The 19,940-nt window shown below is 45.2% G+C and overlaps 1 protein-coding gene across 1 annotated transcript in view; it reads right to left on the bottom strand.

The window, feature by feature from the left end:
- Positions 1 to 3,604, bottom strand: part of RCOR1 (REST corepressor 1) — a 120,974-nt gene extending 117,370 nt beyond the window's left edge. Inside the window, exons 1-2 of the mRNA XM_054027433.1 lie at positions 3,213 to 3,604; positions 3,031 to 3,090 (exon numbers count right to left, since the gene is read on the bottom strand). Coding sequence (XP_053883408.1) covers positions 3,031 to 3,090; positions 3,213 to 3,408 — 256 coding nt within the window. The 5' untranslated portion in view covers positions 3,409 to 3,604. The remainder of the gene's footprint in view (positions 1 to 3,030; positions 3,091 to 3,212) is intronic.
- Between the last annotated feature and the right edge of the window lie 16,336 nt (positions 3,605 to 19,940).

Here is a 19,940-nt window from a genome sequence, read left to right as displayed (position 1 = left end):
AAACAAACATGATTAATAATAAATATATCAAAGACATACTTAACTTTAATGCTGAACTGTAGCTAAAAGCATTTACAGTCTCTATTCTAAGATCATGGCCATGATGCAAAAAATCTGGTCTACACTGAGTTTCAGCCTCCAGTACAGCTGCAACAGTGCAGATCCCTAGCATGTACACAGTTTTACACTGGCGCAAGGAGACACTGTTTATACCAGGAGTTTGTACCAATGCACCAACTAGAGTCCCAGAATAGTCCAGGGCAAAGAAACAACAGGTTTTACAATCCTTTGTTCCCTACTAGAAATAGGAGGTTTGGTAAACTGAACCTACAGTCATCGTGCATTATAATAACACTATGCTGTTTGAATTTAGTAGTCATAGGAATTTCCAGGCTAAACAATTGTTTAGGGTTGAGAGATATAGACTCTAGATAACTAAACTTAACACTTTTTGTTGAAAGGTCAAGTTTGACTGGCATTATATTCCAGAAGTACAGTTATTTAGGAATGCATACTATTATTTTTAAAAATAAATCAAATAAAAAAACTGAATAGGGACGTTCAGAGGAGAAAATATACATTTTTGTGAACAATGTTTAATTGCAAAACTATCGAGGTAGTTTGATAAAATTTAGCATTAGTTTTCCAATCTACGCAAGTAGAACATAGATGCGAGTATACACTAAACTCTTAATTATGTCTAAAAATTAGTTGCACAATAATGGCCCAATCCAAAGCCCACTGAAGTCAATGAAAGTCTGCTTATTTACTTTATATCAGGCCATTATGGACTAAGTACTGCATTGTTTACTCAGGCTGAACTTCCACTGAACACTGAAGTTGTGTAAGTTAAATTTATTTTTCCAGCTGTCATACACTTCCCACCCCACTTGGAAGAAAGATGAGTCAGTAATTAATGCAATAACTTCTACATAGGTAAATCTACAGCATTAACTAAAAACTAGAATAAAATAAATGCAATCCTAAAGGTATTCAATTCAGTCATAGCAGTAAGGGGGGGGAAAAGTTGCTCTAGTAGAGAAATGAGGTAAGCTAGAGAATTGATTTGCAAGGTTCAATGAAAAGTGTAAAGTATTGTTGCAACACTTGGCTAGAAGCCAGTAGGATCCATGTACGTTACAGCAATGTTGTGCTTGACCTACGGAATGAAAAAGAGGGTCAATTGCTACCTAATAAGCCCTTCCCCCAGTGGTCAACCAAAAAATGGGAGTTCCCATGTGCAGAGAGACCTTGTATCCTATTCTGTCAACCAGAAGAACCAACGAGAAATGTCTACCCAGGAAGAAGACAGAAGAGACAGGCAATACAAATAAAAAAAATCTGTAAATAACTATATGAAATGCTGTAACTAAAAAGATGTTCAACCTGAGTATCCACAAAAAATGCATAAGTTAATTGATTTGCAGAGACTGCAACAGTGTAAAAATTGAGAAAAACCAACCTATTCCATTAAATAAAAAGGCACCCAAAACATCTCTATCCTCTGCATTGAGAAGCTCAAGAATATATATTTCTGAATTTAGATTGATATAATAAGTCAATTAACAGCAGGAGTTACTCTGGTTTGTTCTGAGAAATGAACTATTGTTATTTTCAAGTCATGTGTTTTGTTTTGTTCTGAGAGGTACAGAGGATTCAATTAAGTTTGAGATATGCAAGAGGCAACTCCAAGTGTTAAGACCTCCAGACAGTAAGAGGGTTTTCACTAGCTTTAACCTACAGTTACAAAAGAACAATTAAAAAACACATTTAAAAACCAAGGAAGTCGGCAGTCTACCTTTACACACACAGCTGTAGACACATCTATACTAAAATGTTTGAATCGCATGCCTTCCAGTACAACTACAATTCCTTTGTTTGCTCACAATTTGCTTCCATACCACTTGAAATTAGCTTACAAAGAACTGCAGCAGAATAGATGGAATGTGGAACATTTTGGCAACCAACTGGTTCTTTTTAAGATTTTTTTTTTTTTAAACAGCCACATTAGTTTGACTAAAATAGCCATATTCGAATAGATTTCAAAAAGAGGAACAGGCATTTGTGACTTCATATTTTTTATTTCTACCCTTATGGTCGAACCCACAAACATACAAGTCGTGTGGAGGGGGGAGCGGAAATCTAACTGCCATTTACGGTCTCTCCTAGCCAAATCAGCTTCTCTGCTTTTCTCCCTGTTTGCAAAGCGCCCTCTGGAAAGCATCTGGACTTCTTTTATTAACCGTTGGGGGGGGGGGGGGTCGTTGTTCTTCTCTGGCCCTGAATGTCTCGTTTTGGGGGAGGGGAGGGTGTGTGTGTGTGTTTTTTAAAAGTCCTGGGGGTAGGAGAATAGAAAACCCACTAAAGGATTCGATTTCATATTAGTGCCAGGGAATTTGATGAAAGTCCTTTTAATTAGTGCCATGATAGTCTCTTAAAGACCCAGATCCCAATCCGATCATCGTGAATATGAAACTAACCACACCTGAAGAAAGAGAGAGAGAGAGAGAAAAAATGGGGGGGGGGGGGGAGAGAAAGTAGCGCGGCTAATCCCGCTTGCTTCCGTGCCACAGAGTAAGATATTCCTATTTCCCTGGGGGAGGGCGGGGGCGAGGAGGGACGTAAATAGATCTATAGCTATAGTTTGGGTTCTATTTCATGGAAAAGGAAAGATCTCCCTTCCCCCTCCCCCCTAGTCTGGAGGCACGTTTCCCCTACACGTTCCCCCCTTGTTGCTGTTCTTGCCTTGGACAGCAGGGTGAACACACACACAAAAGTTGTTGATTTCCCCCTCCCTTTTTAATTACGACAAATCTTATACAACAAAGTGACCTCTCCCCCATCCCCTCAATAAAAGAGTCTTATGTCCAGCGGATCAATCCAACCACTAACCCCCAACTCCCAAACGCAGGATGTCAGATCTCCAGCCAGAGACAGACACACACACACACACCGCCGTTGGAGGCTCCTAACCCACTCACACACAATGGTGCTGAATCCTTAGGAGACGCTAGAAACAAAATAACTCACCCGGATCAAAATCAGGAACCACGGCTTGGTACTGGGCTCCAACTCTCATGCCTCCTCCTGCTAAGATGTCAAAGAGAGAGTCCGAGTTAGAAAGAACGTGCTTCATTGATTCGTGTGGGTGAGAGAGAGATTAATAAGAAAATCCCGGAGCGAGTTTGAGGCTCCCACTTCAGGGGACTTACCATGCTCTTCATCACTAGAGGAGCCAGAGCTGCCTTCCTCCCAGGAGTTGCTGCTGCTATTTCCATTGGGTGCTGCTGCCGCTGCCAAACTTTTATTATTCCCATTATTATTAGCACTGGCGGCAGAAGTGGCATTATTATTCCTGCCTCTTCTCTTCCCTGAGACCTCTGGGCCCTTCTCTATCATGGCTGGCATTTGGGGGTGAACCTGGCAGAGAGATCAGAGTTAACTTGGGGGGCTGGAGGGGAGGGGGTGGAGACAAGGGGCTGCTGGAGCCTGGGAGCAGCAGCGGCTGGCAAAGCCCCCGGCTGGGGGGAGAGAGGCGGAGGCGCTTTCAGTGTGTGGCCGCTTTAAATCCCCTGCACGGCGAGGGCTAGAACTTTGAGGCTCATCCCAGCGCTGCACTTCCCTGCACTGGGACACTCGTCAACCTGCGCTGCTGCCTGCACGGCCCTGCCTCCCCCTCCGCTCCCGCGGCCTCCCATTGGAGGCCCCCACATTTTGGGAGGCAGGTGCCTTTGCCATTGGCCGCCCCACCCCGTCCATCAAGCCGGCCCGGCGCTTCCGTTTGTCAGGTTAGGTGGAGGCGTATCGCCCGCTGTACGTGGTTGGGTTTTGCAATCTCTACGCCCAGTGATACAGCCCCTTCCAAGGCTACATTGTATCGGGGAGGGAAGGGGGAGTTTCACGCCTTGGCCCCAGAGGCGCTTCCGAGACGTGGGGAGCTTTGGGGAGGGGCTTGAAGAGGGGGAGGGGATCGGGCGGAGGGGCCCCGGCGAGGGGGCTGCAAACCTCCTGCTTTGAACTCATCAGCATCGGGCTGGGAACTATTTTCCTCCTAGCGGAAGGTTACGCGGAACACGCCGCTCAGTTTGAATGGAATCCCCATACAAAGAGAGAAACTAATTGCTACAAAGTGTCCCCGGGCTGGGGCCGGCCGCCGCGGGGGAAGAGGGGCGCTGGGACCAGGCGGCGGGGCGGCAGCCAGGCTGGCGAGACCTGCCCATGCTTTGGCCGGGCAGAGTCGCCCCTCCAGCGGCAAGAGGAGTTTGGTTGGGCGGGGAGGAAAAGTCCTTGCAATTGCTGGAGTTGGCCAAATTGCCCCCTCGGTGGCGCCGGGTGGGGAGGGAGACCAGGGCATTAGCCGAGGGGCAAAGCAGCAGCTGCCACCCCACCCACCTGAGCAGCAGGCGCCTGGCAAGGGGACAATGGGCAACAAGAGTTTAACGAAACAATAAAAGCTGGAGGGAGATCGGTGCTGGCCGACCGGCACTGAAGTCAGCAGGGTGCCACACAGGTGTAGGGATCAGCCCTTGCATAACTGATAGCAGGATCAGGCCCTTGAGGGCCAATCCTACAGACTCTTGCCCACATGGCAAGCTTTGTTCACAAGAGCTGTCCCAGAAAACTGCTCATGTGCATGTTTGCAGGGTCAGGTTCTTAGTCCCAGATCCTCAAAGGCACCAAATATCTTTAAGGATCTGGGCCTTACATCTTACAGAAATAAGGTCCTTGCCATGAGGAGTTTGCAGTGTAAGGTTTGACCTTGTAGAGCTTTCTCTTGTGACATCAACTGGCTCACTCCCATGAAAACTGCTCTTCTAAGGATTCCCAGGTTGGGCCCTGACAGACATATGGCTCGCAAACCATACATCACACTCCACATTTCTTCCACTTCCAACCTGCAAACAGCTACGTGGGCAGACACTTGTGCCTGTGCAGATTCAACAGCACGCCTGGGGTTTTGAGCCCTAATCCTACAAGGAGCTCTGCTCAGGCAAAAATCTGAGCCCACAAAGACTCCCCTTTACTGCTCGAGGGCTTCACGTGGGTGCAGGAATCTATCCACATGGAGGCAGTTGCAGGATCAGGGACTTCATACCCATTTGTACAGTGCCTACCACAACGGGGTCTGATCCTAAACTGAGTGGTGCTACGGCATTATCAATATCAAACAATAATAATAATAGCAACCACAGTTTGGTAGGGCAGGGGCTGTGAAAGGAGTGAGAGGACAAAACAAGGGGAGAGAAAGAAGTGAAGCAGTAAGAGCACTTTTCCTATCTCCCCCGTTTCTACTGAATTGCTATCCGTGAATGACGTTTGTTCAGGGGAAAAAACACTTTTGCTCTTACTTTGCGAAAAAAGTCGTGACTATCCCTGCCAAAGAGAGACAGTTGGAATGCACAAGCTGTAAAGGTGTATTTACTATTTGAACAGTACAGTAGCATGAGGTAAAGCAAAGTAAATCTCTAGGATGGCTTGTACCTTCTATTACTAATTCAAATTACCTCCTGCAGCAGCTATTTTTTATTGGTCAGCAGCACAATTAAAGCTGCAATTTGACTAGCTGCAGCTATCTGAATGTCAGACAAACTGTCTCCAGTCACACCCCACCTCCCCCGCCCCCCATTTAAATGTGAGGGAACTTGAAACGGAAGAGAGAAAGCCTGCTGATCGAGATATTGTGGGGGGGGTTAATATTTGGCTTATTTACTATTTTACTGATTACTCTGCCTTACACTGGACAGGTCTACACTACACAGTTTTGCCAGGATAGCTATGGTGATTAGGAGTGTGAAAAGCTCATCCCAAGTAAATTAAACTAAACCAAATTAAGGCCACCTCAGTTCTGAATGACAGCATCCAAACAGGGGTTTAAGGTAGTTTAAGGGCTTGTCTACACAGAGGATCTCAAGAAAGTTAATCCAAATTAACTTTTTTAATGGATTAGTAAACCACATTAAAACCTCTGTGTGGATGCTCTTATTCAAAATTAAAGTGGTTTTACTTAAACTAAATTGAATGAAGGCCATTTTAATTCTGAATGTGTCCACAAAGGCATTTAATGCAGGAGTCTAAAAGTTAATTTGCATTAATTTTCCTTAAGGCTTGTCTACACTACCGGGGAGATCCACGCTGTTGCAATCGATTTAGCAGTAGATTTAGCAAGTCTAGTGAAGTCCTGCTAAATCGACGGCAGAGTGCTCTCCGGTCAACTCCAGTACTCCAGCTCCCCAAGAAGGGTAAGATAAGTCAATGGGAGAGTGGAAGGGGTAAGTCGACCTAAGCTACGTTGACTCCAGTTACGTTATTCCCATAGCTAGAAAGGAGCACCGTAACTTAGGTCAATTTACCCCAGTAGTGAAGACAAGCCCTTAAAACACTACAGCGACATATTTCAGAGTAGCAGCCGTGTTAGTCTGTATCTGCAGAAAGAACAGGAGTACTTGTGGCACCTTAGAGACTAACAAATTTATTAGAGCATAAGCTTTTGTGGACTACAGCCCACTTCTTCGGATGCATATAGAGTGGAATAAATATTGAAGAGATATATATACACACATACAGAGAGCATAAACAGGTGGGAGTTGACTTACAGCGACATACCTTTCTTTGATCTAGTGCTGTTTACACAGGGATTTAGGTAAATTTAACAATGCTACTCAGGGGGTGTGGCTTTTTCACACCTCTGAACAATGTAGTTATTACAACCTAATTTTCTAGTGTAGACCAGGGTGTGGCTTTTTCACACCTCTGAACAATGTAGTTATACCAACCTAATTTTCTAGTGTAGACCAGGCCTGTGTGTCCCCATGTAAACAACCCCAAAATGATTTTACTTCTAGATAGCTGCTTATCTCATTAAAGAGGGTCTTGTTTAATTTTCATCACTATACTTTCTCCCTTGACACCAGACGGAGAAAGAAATATATAAACCAGCCCCTGTGAAATATACGTCAGCTTCCTTCAGAATAATGTCCTCTTGTCTATATTCATCTCCATCACATATACCCAAATTATGCCTACTCTTAAAACACTACAGCAGCACAGCTGCAGTGATGGCTGTAGCGCATCAGTGTAGACACTTACTACAGTGACAGGAGAGGTTCTCCTGTCATTGTAGTAAATCCACCTCCCAGAGAGGCAGTAGCTAGGTCATTGGAAGAATTCCTCCATCGACCTAGCGTTATCTACATGGGGGCTTAGGTCTGATTAACTACGTTGTTCAGGGATGTGGATTTTTCACACCCCTGAGTGATGTAGCTGGGTCAATCTAATTTTCTAGTGTAGACCAACCCTCAATGCATACATTTTATATATACAGTAGAACCTCAGAGTTATGAACACCAGAATTACGAACTGACCAGTCAATCACACACCTCATTTCGAACCCGAAGTACACAATCAGGCCGGAGCAGAGACCAAAAAAAAAAAAAAGCAAATACAGTATAGTACTGTGTTAAACAAACTACTAAAAAAAAAGGTAAAGCAGCAGTTTTCTTCTGCATAGTAAAGTTTCAAAGCAGTGTTAAGTCAATGTTCAGTTGTAAACTTTTGAAACAACCATAAAGTTTTGTTCAGAATTACAAACATTTCAGACTTTCAAACAATCTCCATTCCCAAGGTGTTAGTAACTTTGAGGTTCTACTGTACAATCAGTATATAGATAGATATTTATCTCAAATTCAGTATACATGTACTAGTAGCTGCAAGCCTGTGCTTTCACACAGGTGTAATTCATAGAGTCAAAATAACTAACATCATAAAAATAGGACAGTAACGGACCACGAATCCCAGTGATGATTGAATCTGAATGATATTCTATACATAAAGAGCTCTCAGCCAGTCTTGTATCTCTTCCCATTGCTTCAGACTGATTTAACAGACATTCTAGGCTCCACAGTGATAATCCTGGAGTCTTGTTATATAGATACACATACACAGTTTGTGTGTGTATTTTTAGATAGATAGATTCAATTCAATACACATACAGTTTGTGTGTTTTTTATATATATATATAAAATCACAGTATATATGTGCACATATAGAAAAAATCCACAGTGTTTTATATTCTCTCCCAGTATATTGTAAAATTGGTTATTTTGGCAGTCAAAATGTATTACTTTTTCACTAATTCAAAAAACTAATTTCACAACAGCAATTTCTGGTTCCACATTTTTTTTCACAAGGATGTTCTAAATCACAGGAATAATAAGTGATGCTCTCAAGCTTCCAGCATAGCAGCTGCAAATATTTCTTGGTGCAAAATGTGTTAGTTTTACAGTATAATACACACATTTCATGAGAGACAGAAATGCAAACTTGGCAGAATGTTAGTTATCCTTTTCTGTATTCTAGGCTCCAGTATTTCTACTTCAGAAATGTGGGTGGTGGGAATAGTTTCTGATTTTCCTTTGAAAAGGACTTTGAGTTAGATACAAAACGAGTTTATGTTGACACTGAGGCCCGAACCCTGCAAAGACTCCTGCATGTGCTTACCTTTATACACTTGAGTAGATCTCTTTAACTCAGGACTAATCATGTGCTCAATGTTAAGCATGTGCATAAGTCTTTGCAGGGTCACAGCCTAATTTTGTATTTTTTCTATGGTTATATCTCTTATATAGCACCTTTGGTGACTATATGCTCAAAATTAGGACTCAAAATTAAAATATGGTTTTATATTATAGTATTATGTATTTTAATAATAAAGTATTGATAATTTTACTTTCCTAACAACTGTTCAAACAACACTTACTGCCAATTTTATAAATCATTTATTATTTTCAAACTTGATTGAATTGTACTACACTTACATTAAGTAGCATTTAGTAGGAGTTTTCCCACTAATTTGAATTGGAGCAGGATTAAGTCCCATATGTCCCTACTCCTGCACAGAATACAAGTGACAAGGTGGGTGAGGTAAAATGTTTTATTGGACCAGCTTTTGGTGGTGAAAGAGAGAAGCTTTTGAGATGCACAGAACTCTTTTTCATAGAGTTCTGTGCAGCTCCAAAGCTTCTCTCTTTCACCAACAGAAGTTGGTCCCATAAACAATATTACCTCACCCACCTTGTCTTTCTAATAGCCTGGGACCAACACAGCTACAACAACACTGGAATAGAAGTGGCAGATGCCTCCCACGCAAGAGCCATCTGTTGGGATGATGGGGAACCCATTACCATTCCTGTTTCCACAGGCCGTAGTCCCTCCCCAAGCCTGAGATCTGTCCTGGATAAGGGGGACTCCCTCTCTACCCACCCAAGCAGAAGAGTTTATACATGAGATCTATGTTACAGCAGTGAGCGTCCATGTTAACGCTCCACCGAGATGAATGGGACAGCTGATGTCAGTCAGAATTGTTGTTTGAGCTGTTTGCAGACTTAGGCAGATATCGCTGCACTTTTCCAAACTTTTCCTTGCGAACCCTGAGGGCTACAAAGGTAACATCATTCACGTAGACAGGCCCTTAAGCTTCTAACTTTTAAATGTTTGTTCCAACTCCCCCTGCTCCCCCCCCTTTCCCACCAAAACGTTTTAAGCTTTGAGAGAATATAATAACACGGTGTAACAATTTGTGGTTTTTGCCCTATGGGACTGTAGAGAGCCAGGGTGGCTTCCCTCCGAACCTGAGGGTAAAGTGCCTTTCCCTCAGCCTGAGTGGGCGGGGCCAGCCCAAGCTCGCTCCACCCCCCGGAAGGGGAGGGGTGGAACAGGAAGTATAAAGGGCGGGGCCCTTAGCTCAGTTAGGGCAGCACCAGGGAGGGAGGCAGACGCAGACTGCTCCCTTCAGAGCCTGCTGCCACACCAGGGGAGGCCCTGGACCTGTGGAAACCTCACCTGGAGGACGGACTGGGGCTGCCAGGACTGCCTGCTGCCGAGTACCCAGAGGAACTGGAGGAGCCGGAGGGGGAGCGGGAGCTGCCAGCAGCCGAGTACCCAGAGGAGCTGGAGGAGCCTGAGCCTGAGGGGGAGCCGGAGCTGCCAGCAGCGGACTACCCTGACGCACTCATGGGACCAGAGGGATTCGGGCGAGCACTCGGGTAGGAAGTAGCCCAGGGACAGAGCTGCACAGTGGTGAGTCTATGTAGCGGGACGACCCTGCTGACCCAGTGGTGGGACCCTCGTTCTGCCACTGTCAGGGCCCTGGGCTGGAGCGCAGTGGTGTAGGGTGGGCCTGCGCTCCCCTACCCGGCAGAGCCACGCCGGGACCTTTGCCGGCGCTCCCCTGCCTGAGGGGGCGCGCTACTGACCTTTGCCGGCGCTCCCCTGCCTGAGGGGGCGCGCTACTGACCTTTGCCGGCGCTCCCCTGCCTGAGGGGGCGCGCTACTGACCTTTGCCGGCGCTCCCCTGCCTGAGGGGGCGCGCTACTGACCTTTGCCGGCGCTCCCCTGCCTGAGGGGCGCGCTACAGACTCTGGCTGGCGGCCGCCCCGCCGCTAATTCCCTGCTGACGGAGGCGTGACCCAGGCCGGCCAGTGACCTCGTAGCTCCCCACCGCCCCCTAGCGGGTAGGTGGGCCGACACCGATCACAGGGACAAACTTAAAAATCCATCCCAAACAATATAGAAAACTCTGCCCAGAGCATCGATGAGTGTGTAGGCAGGAACCACATACACACTACAGAATTTTATTTTATTTTTTACAGATAACAGTGGATGCACTTTTGGCTTCCCATGAATACTGACAAGTATCAAGTGAGAAAAGTTTAATGCAACAAATTCCATTCCCCCAGTTTACTTCAATTGCCCTTGATACAGTTGATCTTAGGAAAACTCTACCATTCTTAGTCCTCAATCCTGCAAGCTGATCTGCATGGGCTGACATATGAGCCTGCACAGAACCTTCACTGACTTCAGCAGGGACCCCTGCAGACAGAACATTCTGTCCACATTGTTCAGCTTGTAGGATTGGGGCTTTAGCCCCTGCTCCTGCAATTGAGTGCATGCAGGTGCACCCATGTACAGTAACTCCTCACTTAACGTTGTCGTTATGTTCCTGAAAAATGCGACTTTAAGCAAAATGATGTTAAGCGAATCCAATTTCCCCATAAGAATTAATGTAAATGAGGGGGTTAGCTTCCAGGGAAATATTTTTCACCAGACAAAAGACTATATTTTATATATATATAGATAGATAGATACACACACACACACACACACACACACTATAAGTTTTAAACAAACAATTTAATACTGGTACACAGTGATGATGATTGTGAAACTTGGTTGAGGTGGAGGAGTCAGAGGGTGGGATATTTCCCTTATAGCTAAATGATGAACTAGCACTTGGCTGAGCCCTCAAGGGTTAACTCTCTCAGACTACAAGCAGCAGGAATGGAGGGAGATATGCGCATTTCCCCTTTAAGTACACTGCCTTGTTAATTAGATCAGCTTGCTGAGACCCCAGCTGCTGCAAGTCCCTCCGTCCTGAGCCCTGGTATTTCCCCCCTGCAAGATGGGGTAAGCGGGGTGCAGGAGCAGTGGGGAGGGGAACACCCTGACATTAGCCCCCCTTTTCCTTCCCTCCTTCCTGCACAGCAAGCAAGAGTCTCAGGGAGCAGCTCCAAGGCAGAGGGCAGGAACAGCACATGGCAGTGCGGGGAGGGATAGCTGCAATTGCTAGCCTGCTGGGCAGCTGCTGCACAGGGAACTTAGGGGAGTGGGGAGCTGATAGGGGGGCTGCCGGTCCACCTTGGTTCCAAGCTCCCACCAGCTAGCTGCAACAGGCTGCTCTTCCTGCAAGCAGTAGACAAAGCAGGCAGCTGCCAAACAACGTTAGAAGGGAGCATTGCACAACTTTAAACAAGCATGTTCCCTAATTGATCAGCAACAAAACAACGTTAACCGGGACGACTTTTAGGGCTGGTCCACACTAACCCCCCAGTTCGAACTAAGATGCGCAACTTCAGCTACGTGAATAACGTAGCTGAAGTCGAAGTATCTTAGTTCGAAATACAAGGTACTTACCACGGGTCCACACACGGCAGGCAGGCTCCCCCGTCGACTGCGCATACTCCTCTCGCGGAGCAGGAGTACCGGTGTCAACAGCGAGCACTTCCGGGATCGATTTATCGCATCTAGACAAGACGCGATAAATCAATCCCAGAAGATCGATTGCTTACCGCCGAACCCGGAGGTAAGTATAGACGTACCCTAAGTGAGGAGTTACTGTACCTACACAGAGCTCCACTGAAGTCAATGGGGCTATGTGTTGGCTCAGGTGTGTGTTCACATGCAGTCAGTCAATTGAAGACTATAAATGTTTTGGAGCAGGGACAGCTTCTTCCTAGCACAAAGTGGCCCTGATCTTGACTGGGGCCTCTGAGCACAACTGTAATATAAGTAAACAAACATGGTTCATCTGCTCAGCAGTGAGGACACCAAAGCAAAAATCTTCCCCTCCTTGTAAACATAATGATCTCAGTTTTGTATATTCACTCACTGATGGGTATATTAGTAGATCTTATTTTCAAATAACTTTTGAAAAAGTGGATGATTCGTTTTGCCAAGCAGTAGGGTTCATCTACTGCCAGCCAATAAATGAGAACCTTTTTATTGGCACTGATTATATTAGGCACACAAGCAGCATATACACTACATATCAATCAGTGTGATCAGGAGCCATCTGTGGTAAAGACAGCTAAACTATTAACTGGAGTTAGAGAGGAAAGATGATTTAGTGATTAGGGCACTAGCCTAGGACTTGGGAGACCTGAGTGCAATTCCCTTCTCTGCCACTGGCTGCCTGCATGACATTGGCCAAGACACTTAGCTTCGCTGTGCCTCAGTTCCCCATCTTACAGATGGGGAGGATAATAACACTACCCTAGCTCACAGGTGTTTTGAGAGAATAAATACATTACAGAATGTGAGGTGTTCACATACTACAGTGGTGGGGGGCCAGATAAGTACCATCGATAGACGTCATTCCCAAGCAAAGTCCTCTGCTCCGCCATAGGGTCAAGAGTTTGGATAGTCCATCAAGGTGACAACACTGAAGTTACACATGCACATGGTTGTCAATTGCTGTAAAAAAGGGATTACTTTACAGAAAACCATTCCTAATTTCCTCAGTCTTGAGAAGCAGCTCTCACCATATGTATAATGTATTTCAATATTCTTGTTTATACCAGGTATATATATTCTAGTAATGGCCATGCTGCAGCAAATGAGATAACTTTGGTCACTCATAGTAGAAAAAATAGTTACCCTGTCTGCATACTGGATTTAATACTTAATATTATTCATATTACTATCACACCCCTAGGGCCCTAGTCAGAGACCAGGACCCCATTGTCGTAGGCAGTGTTCAAACACAGAACAAAAACATGGTCCCTGTCCCCAAGGAGTTTACAATCTAGGTATAAGGCAAGAGACAACAGATAGATATAGACAGACGGGGAGTACAAGTTAATACTGTCTCGTCGTTTGTCAGCATGGCAGGGAGTGGTCTCTGCACATTAAATGACTATCAGAAAAAAACATTAAGCATTGAACAAGATGTCTCAGAATAAACATTAAGGTTCTTTCTCTAGGTGTTAAGTCACTGTGGAAGCAGATCAGAAACTGATTTATAATCTCATATTAGAGCTCCATGACACCAGCTTTACACAAGATGTAGGCTGGAATTTTCAAAGCAGTTTAAGGAAATTAGGTGCCCAATTCCTATTCACTTTCAATGGGATTTGGGTGTCTAAGTGCCAGATTTTCAAAGGTATTTAGGTGCCTAAATATACAGATAGGTGCCTGGTGGGACTTTCAAAAGCACCTACACACCTAGCTCCCATTGAAATCAAGGCCCAGTCTACACTTTGACACCCTCCCCCATGTAATACCCTCGTGACCCCTGAGGGGTCCCAACCCCCAGTTTGAGAACCCCTGCTCTAGAAGCAGTCTTTGGTTTCCTGTGACACACTTCCGGCTAGAACAAAGAAGCCCAGGGCAGGGCAATAGCAGGCTGAAACTACACAGAGTAGTAGGAAGTTTTGCTATCTCAGTTCTGTGCACAGTTCCTGTTCATAATAAAGGGTTTATCCTGACACAGCTCAGCTCCTCGGCAAGATACAACAGTCATTAGCTGTTATGGTTGTGGAGAAAGCTCCCAACATGTGAACCAAGTGTAACCCAGTTCTGTAACTATGCAAAAAGCAATAGCACTGAGAGGTGTGAGCTATGACATTCAGTCTCAGTGATGTGTTAACTCAGATGCCCAGGGAAGATAATTTAAATGTAAATATTGCAAACTTATTTTTCTCCCCCAATCAAGAAGGAGCCAAGCCCAAGGAGTGTAACAGTGCCCAAGGCATATTCAAGCCTTACCAAGAGAGAGCCAGATTCAAGGAACCCATTGGAGTAAAACAACGACACAATGATATTTTGAACAGCTTCACAATCTATTGTGTGTGGCATCTTATTTTGGCCAATCACATGGCTGGAGTTTATTTTGGGGGCAGAGGCTGAAAGAGTACCACCACCTTCTCCGCCTACCCCACCTGATCCCTGCAGATGGGCAATAGTGAAGGAGATGAGGTGGTTGACACTAGGATGGGATAGCAAGAGATTACAAAAGGAGGGCCCAAAGGAGATGCTGTGGGGATGGGAAAAGAGGGGAAATGTTGTGAATGAAGCAAGGACCAGAGTTAGGGGAGGTAGAAGTGCCATGGATATGAAATTATCATCACATACACTGGTGCCCTTGCTGGAAGCCTCAGCAGAAAAGCGAAGCACTAAATGTACACACAGAGTGGTATCTTCTCCCCTCTAGAGGTGGTCATGCCAGGTCGGGATTGAGGCACATTAGCTAGTCACTGTGGGGAATCTTGCATGGCTGCCATCTTTGCTTTAATCTAATCTATAGATAAACAGAGGGCTTCAGGCTTCAATCTGACACCTTTCAGAAGCATTACATTTCAAATGAAAAACCCATGTTTTCAAATATATCTCACAGCATAGACCAGCCTTGGTGGGCTAAACAAAATGCAAATGGGTTTCTTTTAAGTAGCCCATTTAGTGCAGGCTAATGTAACAGATGACCTTGAAGATCATCACTATCTTTTCATAAACTTTTTTATTACAATTCACATTTTCACCCTATCTTCAATAATATATAACAGGGGTAGGCAACCTATGGCACACGTGCCGAAGGCATTACATGAGCTGATTTTCAGTGGACACTGCCCAGGTCCTGGCCACTGGTCCGGGGGGCTCTGCATTTCAATTTAATTTTAAATGAAGCTTCTTAAACATTTTAAAAACCTTATTTACTTTACATACAACAATAGTTTAGTTATATATTACAGACTTATAGAAAGAGACCTTCTCAAAACGTTAAAATGTATTACTGGCACGCGACACCTTAAATCAGAGTGAATAAATGAAGACTCAGCACACCACTTCTGAAAGGTTGCCGACCCTTGGTATATAACAACAAACAGAGATCCTGGGTGTAACTCTGGCCCTATTGAAGGCAATGGGAGTTTGAAGACAGGTATCAGCCAATGTCTTTATCTTCATACCACCCGGTCTAGTGCAATAACGGAACATGTAGTGTACATCGCATACACCTGACCAATGAAACTGAAAGGTGGCAAATTCAAAACTGATCAAAGGAAATGCTTTTTCATACAGAACATGATTTGCCTGTGGAACTCTTTGCAACAAGATATCACTGAGGCCAAGAGATTAATGGCATTCAAAAGGCAAGTAGACATTTGTGTGAATTACAAGAACATCCAGAGCTATCAGAGTAAATGCTATTTTAAAAAAGAGCTTTGGAAGGGATATAATCCCTCATACATCAGAGTTTAAACCAATCTTGAGTTACTGAGGCTTGGGAGAAAGTTTTCTGCAGGGAGCAGGTATCCTAGAACTGCCTACTTACTGCAGGGTTTCTTGCATCTCTTCTGAAGCATATGGTGGTACTGACCATTTTTGGTGGCGAAGATAGTGGACTAGATGGCATATTAGTCTGACCAACTATAAAAACTCCTATGTACTATTGTCTCATAGTTGAGCAGTTCCAGTGCTTTCACTGGCCAGGATCTTGTTGCAAAGATCCACATGTGAGGAGTGGCAAGTTAGCACAGAGGGAGAGGAGTGCCATCTCTGCAACCCCTTAGATTCCACTCTTGTGCAACTGTCTTACCACTGGATCACCACAGGTAAGGGACTCCATAGATTTCTAGGGCACAAACGAGAGCTCTGTACAGATTTCCAGGAAGTAAAACAGCTGGGAGTTCCATTACCTCCCTCTGGGCCGCCTTTGCAGCTGCTTACTGAGTAGCTAACAGCGGGGGAGCTCAAATAGGAACCAGGAAGGGGGGCCCTGCTGAGCAGCAGCTGTGCCTGGAGGATAGCTCCTAAATCCTTACTAAAGGGTTTCTGATTTGTGTAGTTGGGAGGATGGGAGGCCTCCTATAACCACAACCCCCTTTGTTTCCCCATCCACCCCCATCTCCTCCCACCAGAGGGAAAGGAAAGTTCTGCAAGGGAAACTATATTGAGTTTCTCTCCTCCCACAGACTTTTCTGTAGGAGGTGGCAATCTGGCCCGTTGTAAGCATTAGAAAATCACTTGAAATGGCTCCAAAACACCAAAAATGTAGAAGGAGCAAGGAAGATATTGTAAGAGTGAATGGAATCTGCATGAAAAATAGGCCCCAGAACAATGGGCTGTTCTGATTCACACCAGTATAAATTGGGAGTGACTCCACTGAAGTCATTGCATTTCTCTTACACCAGCGTGAAACGAATCAGGCCCAGTGTGTCTATGAACAGATTGTTGACTCTAAGGCAGGCTGTCAAGACTGTAGGGTCAAAATAGCAAAAGCATCAGTGTTGTTTTCTAAAGAAAACCTCAGACACATGCAAACGGAGAGAAGATAAACCACTAAAACTTTGATTTAGTGTCAAATGTCTGAGGGATTATCAGCATCTAAGGAACAATTTAAAAATTAAGAAAATGTCATGACAGTACCTTTTAAAATCACAATAAAACAAATGGCCACACACTCCTGAGTCCCTTGCTTTTCTTACATTTAAGACTGAAAATACTGGATATTTCCCTCTTCCTCCACAAGAGCAGCAACCATGTGGCTAAAATGTTGTTTCTTGCATACTGGGTTCTTTTGGATAAAATGTTATACTCTCACAACAACCTGTTGTGGAGATTCATCTCAGGAAACAAGGAGGGTTGGGCCAGCTTCTGATGTTTCTATCGAGCCCTTCATTTTCAATTTTTATTTTATTTAGTTTTTGCCAGGAATTTATCAGTGTTTATTACAACAACAACAACAACAACAGGTGAAAATCAGTGCAAAAAACTATTAATAATTTTTCTGGGTAAATATCGGGATTTATTTTGGTGGATGGAAGGACAGGGGAAAAAAGTATTCAGTAGATTAATGCTTTCATGAATGGAATGTGGTTTGCTGCAGAACTAAAACAGAACTCAAAACACAATGCCACTTCTGAGTTTAAGAAAACCATATATCTCTAACCTCCAAATAAAACTTTTTATTTGAATAAACTGTTTACTGTTGTAGACTTAGAACTATTAGCCTGAAAATATTTACATTTAATAATTTGCAGCGCATATACTTAACCCGTTTATCCTGTTTTTGTTTTTTAAAAACTTTTGAATACTACATTGGGTTCTGAAACATATTCTGATACAGAATTTTGTTTTCTTCTCATTTTAGTGTGTCAGATCTTTAAACCGTTATCTGCTAACCGCTTGAAATGTATACGTGGTGGGCATGAGATTCATCAGTATGTGCAGATGCGCATACACTTCAGAGCTTGTGTGCATGCCTGTTTGTTTACTGTGTGTATCTTCTAGACTAATACATAGCCTTACTTCAACAGGCAGGTTTGCATATACACACAGACTAATGTAGTATCATAATATATATGTCATGCAATGTACTGTATTTTCCTAATAAAACAAGTTATTTTAATATATTTGAATGATATAAAAGTAGGGTGAAAATTGAAAAAAAAAAACAAATAATACTTTTTGTAAAACCTGGGATTTTTTCGGTAAAAATTGGTTTAAACTGAAAACGAAGGGGCTTATGTATCTAGCTAAATATTTATACCATGCTCACCACTATCACATATCAGAATAACACCAGTGTAAATCTAAAGTGACTGGCATAAAACTGGCATAACCCCACTGGAACAATGGAAATACTCTGGTTTGACATCAGTTTATTCAAGAACAAGAATCTGCCCCCTGTTGCTTCTGTGTAGCGTGGTATTGGTTCTGATTGTTTCTCTGATAGAGAGGCCAGGTGGGTGAGGTAATAGGGTTACCATTCGTCCGGATTCCCCCGGACATGTCCGGCTTTTTTCAGTTAAAAATAGCATCCGGGGGGAATTTGTCAATGTCCGGACTCCCCCCCCCCCCATGCAGAGCGTGCGCGGCGTACAGGGCAGCCGGCCGGATCGAGCCACTCGCACAGGGCTCCGGCAGCCAGAGCCCTTCCTTCACTTCCCCCTCCTCTCCCCTGAAACTTGAGACCACTCCCCTCCTCTCTCTCCCTCCCTCCCCCTCCCCTCTGCATTCGCAGATCGCCGGCCGGCCATTCGTCTCGGCCTCCGGCAGTCTGGAGCTCCGACCCTGCTCCCCTCCCCCGCTGCCGAGCGCGCCGCTCTGCAGCACAGTAAGGGGGCCGGGGGTCAGAGAAGCGGCAGGGAGGTTCGGGGGGGGGGTAGTCAAGAGACAGGGAGCAGGGTTGGATGGGTCAGGAGTTTGGGGGGGACTGTCTGGGGGTTGGGGGTGTAAGGTTTTGGGCAGTCAGAGTACAGGTGGGGAGGGTCTCAGGAGGGGGCAGTTAGGGGACAAGGCACAGGGAGGCTTAGGTAGGGAGTGGGGTTCTGGAGGGCAGTTAGGAGCAGGGGTCCCAGGAGGGGGCAGTCAGGGGACAGGGAGCAGAGGGGTTTAGATGGGTCGGGAGTTTTGGGGGGGGGCTGTCAGGGGGTGGGGAGTGGTTGGATGGGGCGTGGGAGTCCCAGGGGTCTGTCTGGGGGTGGGGGTGTGGATAAGGGTTGGGGCAGTCAGGGGACAGGTAGGGGGTAAGGTCCTAGGGGGCCAGTTAGGATGTGGGGAAGGTCTCAGGAGGGGGCAGTCAGGGGACAAGAGGCAGGGAGGCTTAGGGAGGGGGTGGAGTCCTGGGGGGCAGTTAGGGGCAGGGGTCCCAGGAGGGGGCAGTCAGGGGACAAGGTGTGGGGGGGAGGGTTGGGGGTTCTGAGGGGGCAGGAAGTGGGAGGGAGTGGAAGGGGCAGGGGCGGGGCTAGGGCAGGACGGGGGCGGGGCTAGGGCGGGGCTCCTCCCATCCTCTTTTTTGATTGTTGAAATATGGTAACCCTATGAGGTAATATCTTTTATTGGACCAACTTCTGTTGGTGAGAGAGACAAGCTTGAGAGCCACACTGAGCTCTTCTTTAGGTCTGTTTCTCTGATCGGCAGTAGTGATTTAAAAGGAGCAGTTACAGTCTCATGTGTAAATGTGAATAATACTTGCTCTTTAAAAAATAGAGTTTTCACACGACAGGCACTAATGGGCCTTTCAGAGCTGTTATGGTCTATCTTGTCAATTTGGCTTCTATTCACACATGCTAAGTGAATTTGTATAGCTTAGCTAGGAATCCTCCAAAATATGCTTTATACTGGAAAAGCCGCTGTGACTTATTGTGAGTCGTGATATGATATCATCCCTGCTCATGGGAAGGTAGAATTGGGAAATCAGAATTTCCTTTTTGGTGCAGATAATGTTACTCCCCATCACTCTTTCATCTATACTGAAAGGGAGGAAGGAGAGACAGACAGAGTGGAATTATCTCCTCATTACAATACTGCTTCAGAGACAGCTTCTCCAGCTACTCTCTGCATGAATTAGAGTTAGAGGCCTGATTGTCAGAAGTGCTGAGCAGCTATAA

The sequence above is a fragment of the Malaclemys terrapin genome, chromosome 4, assembly GCF_027887155.1.
Source record: "Malaclemys terrapin pileata isolate rMalTer1 chromosome 4, rMalTer1.hap1, whole genome shotgun sequence".
NCBI classification, from domain to species: Eukaryota; Metazoa; Chordata; order Testudines; family Emydidae; genus Malaclemys; species Malaclemys terrapin.
Note: the sequence above shows the minus strand (reverse complement) of the source record. Positions and strands in the feature narration are given on the sequence as shown.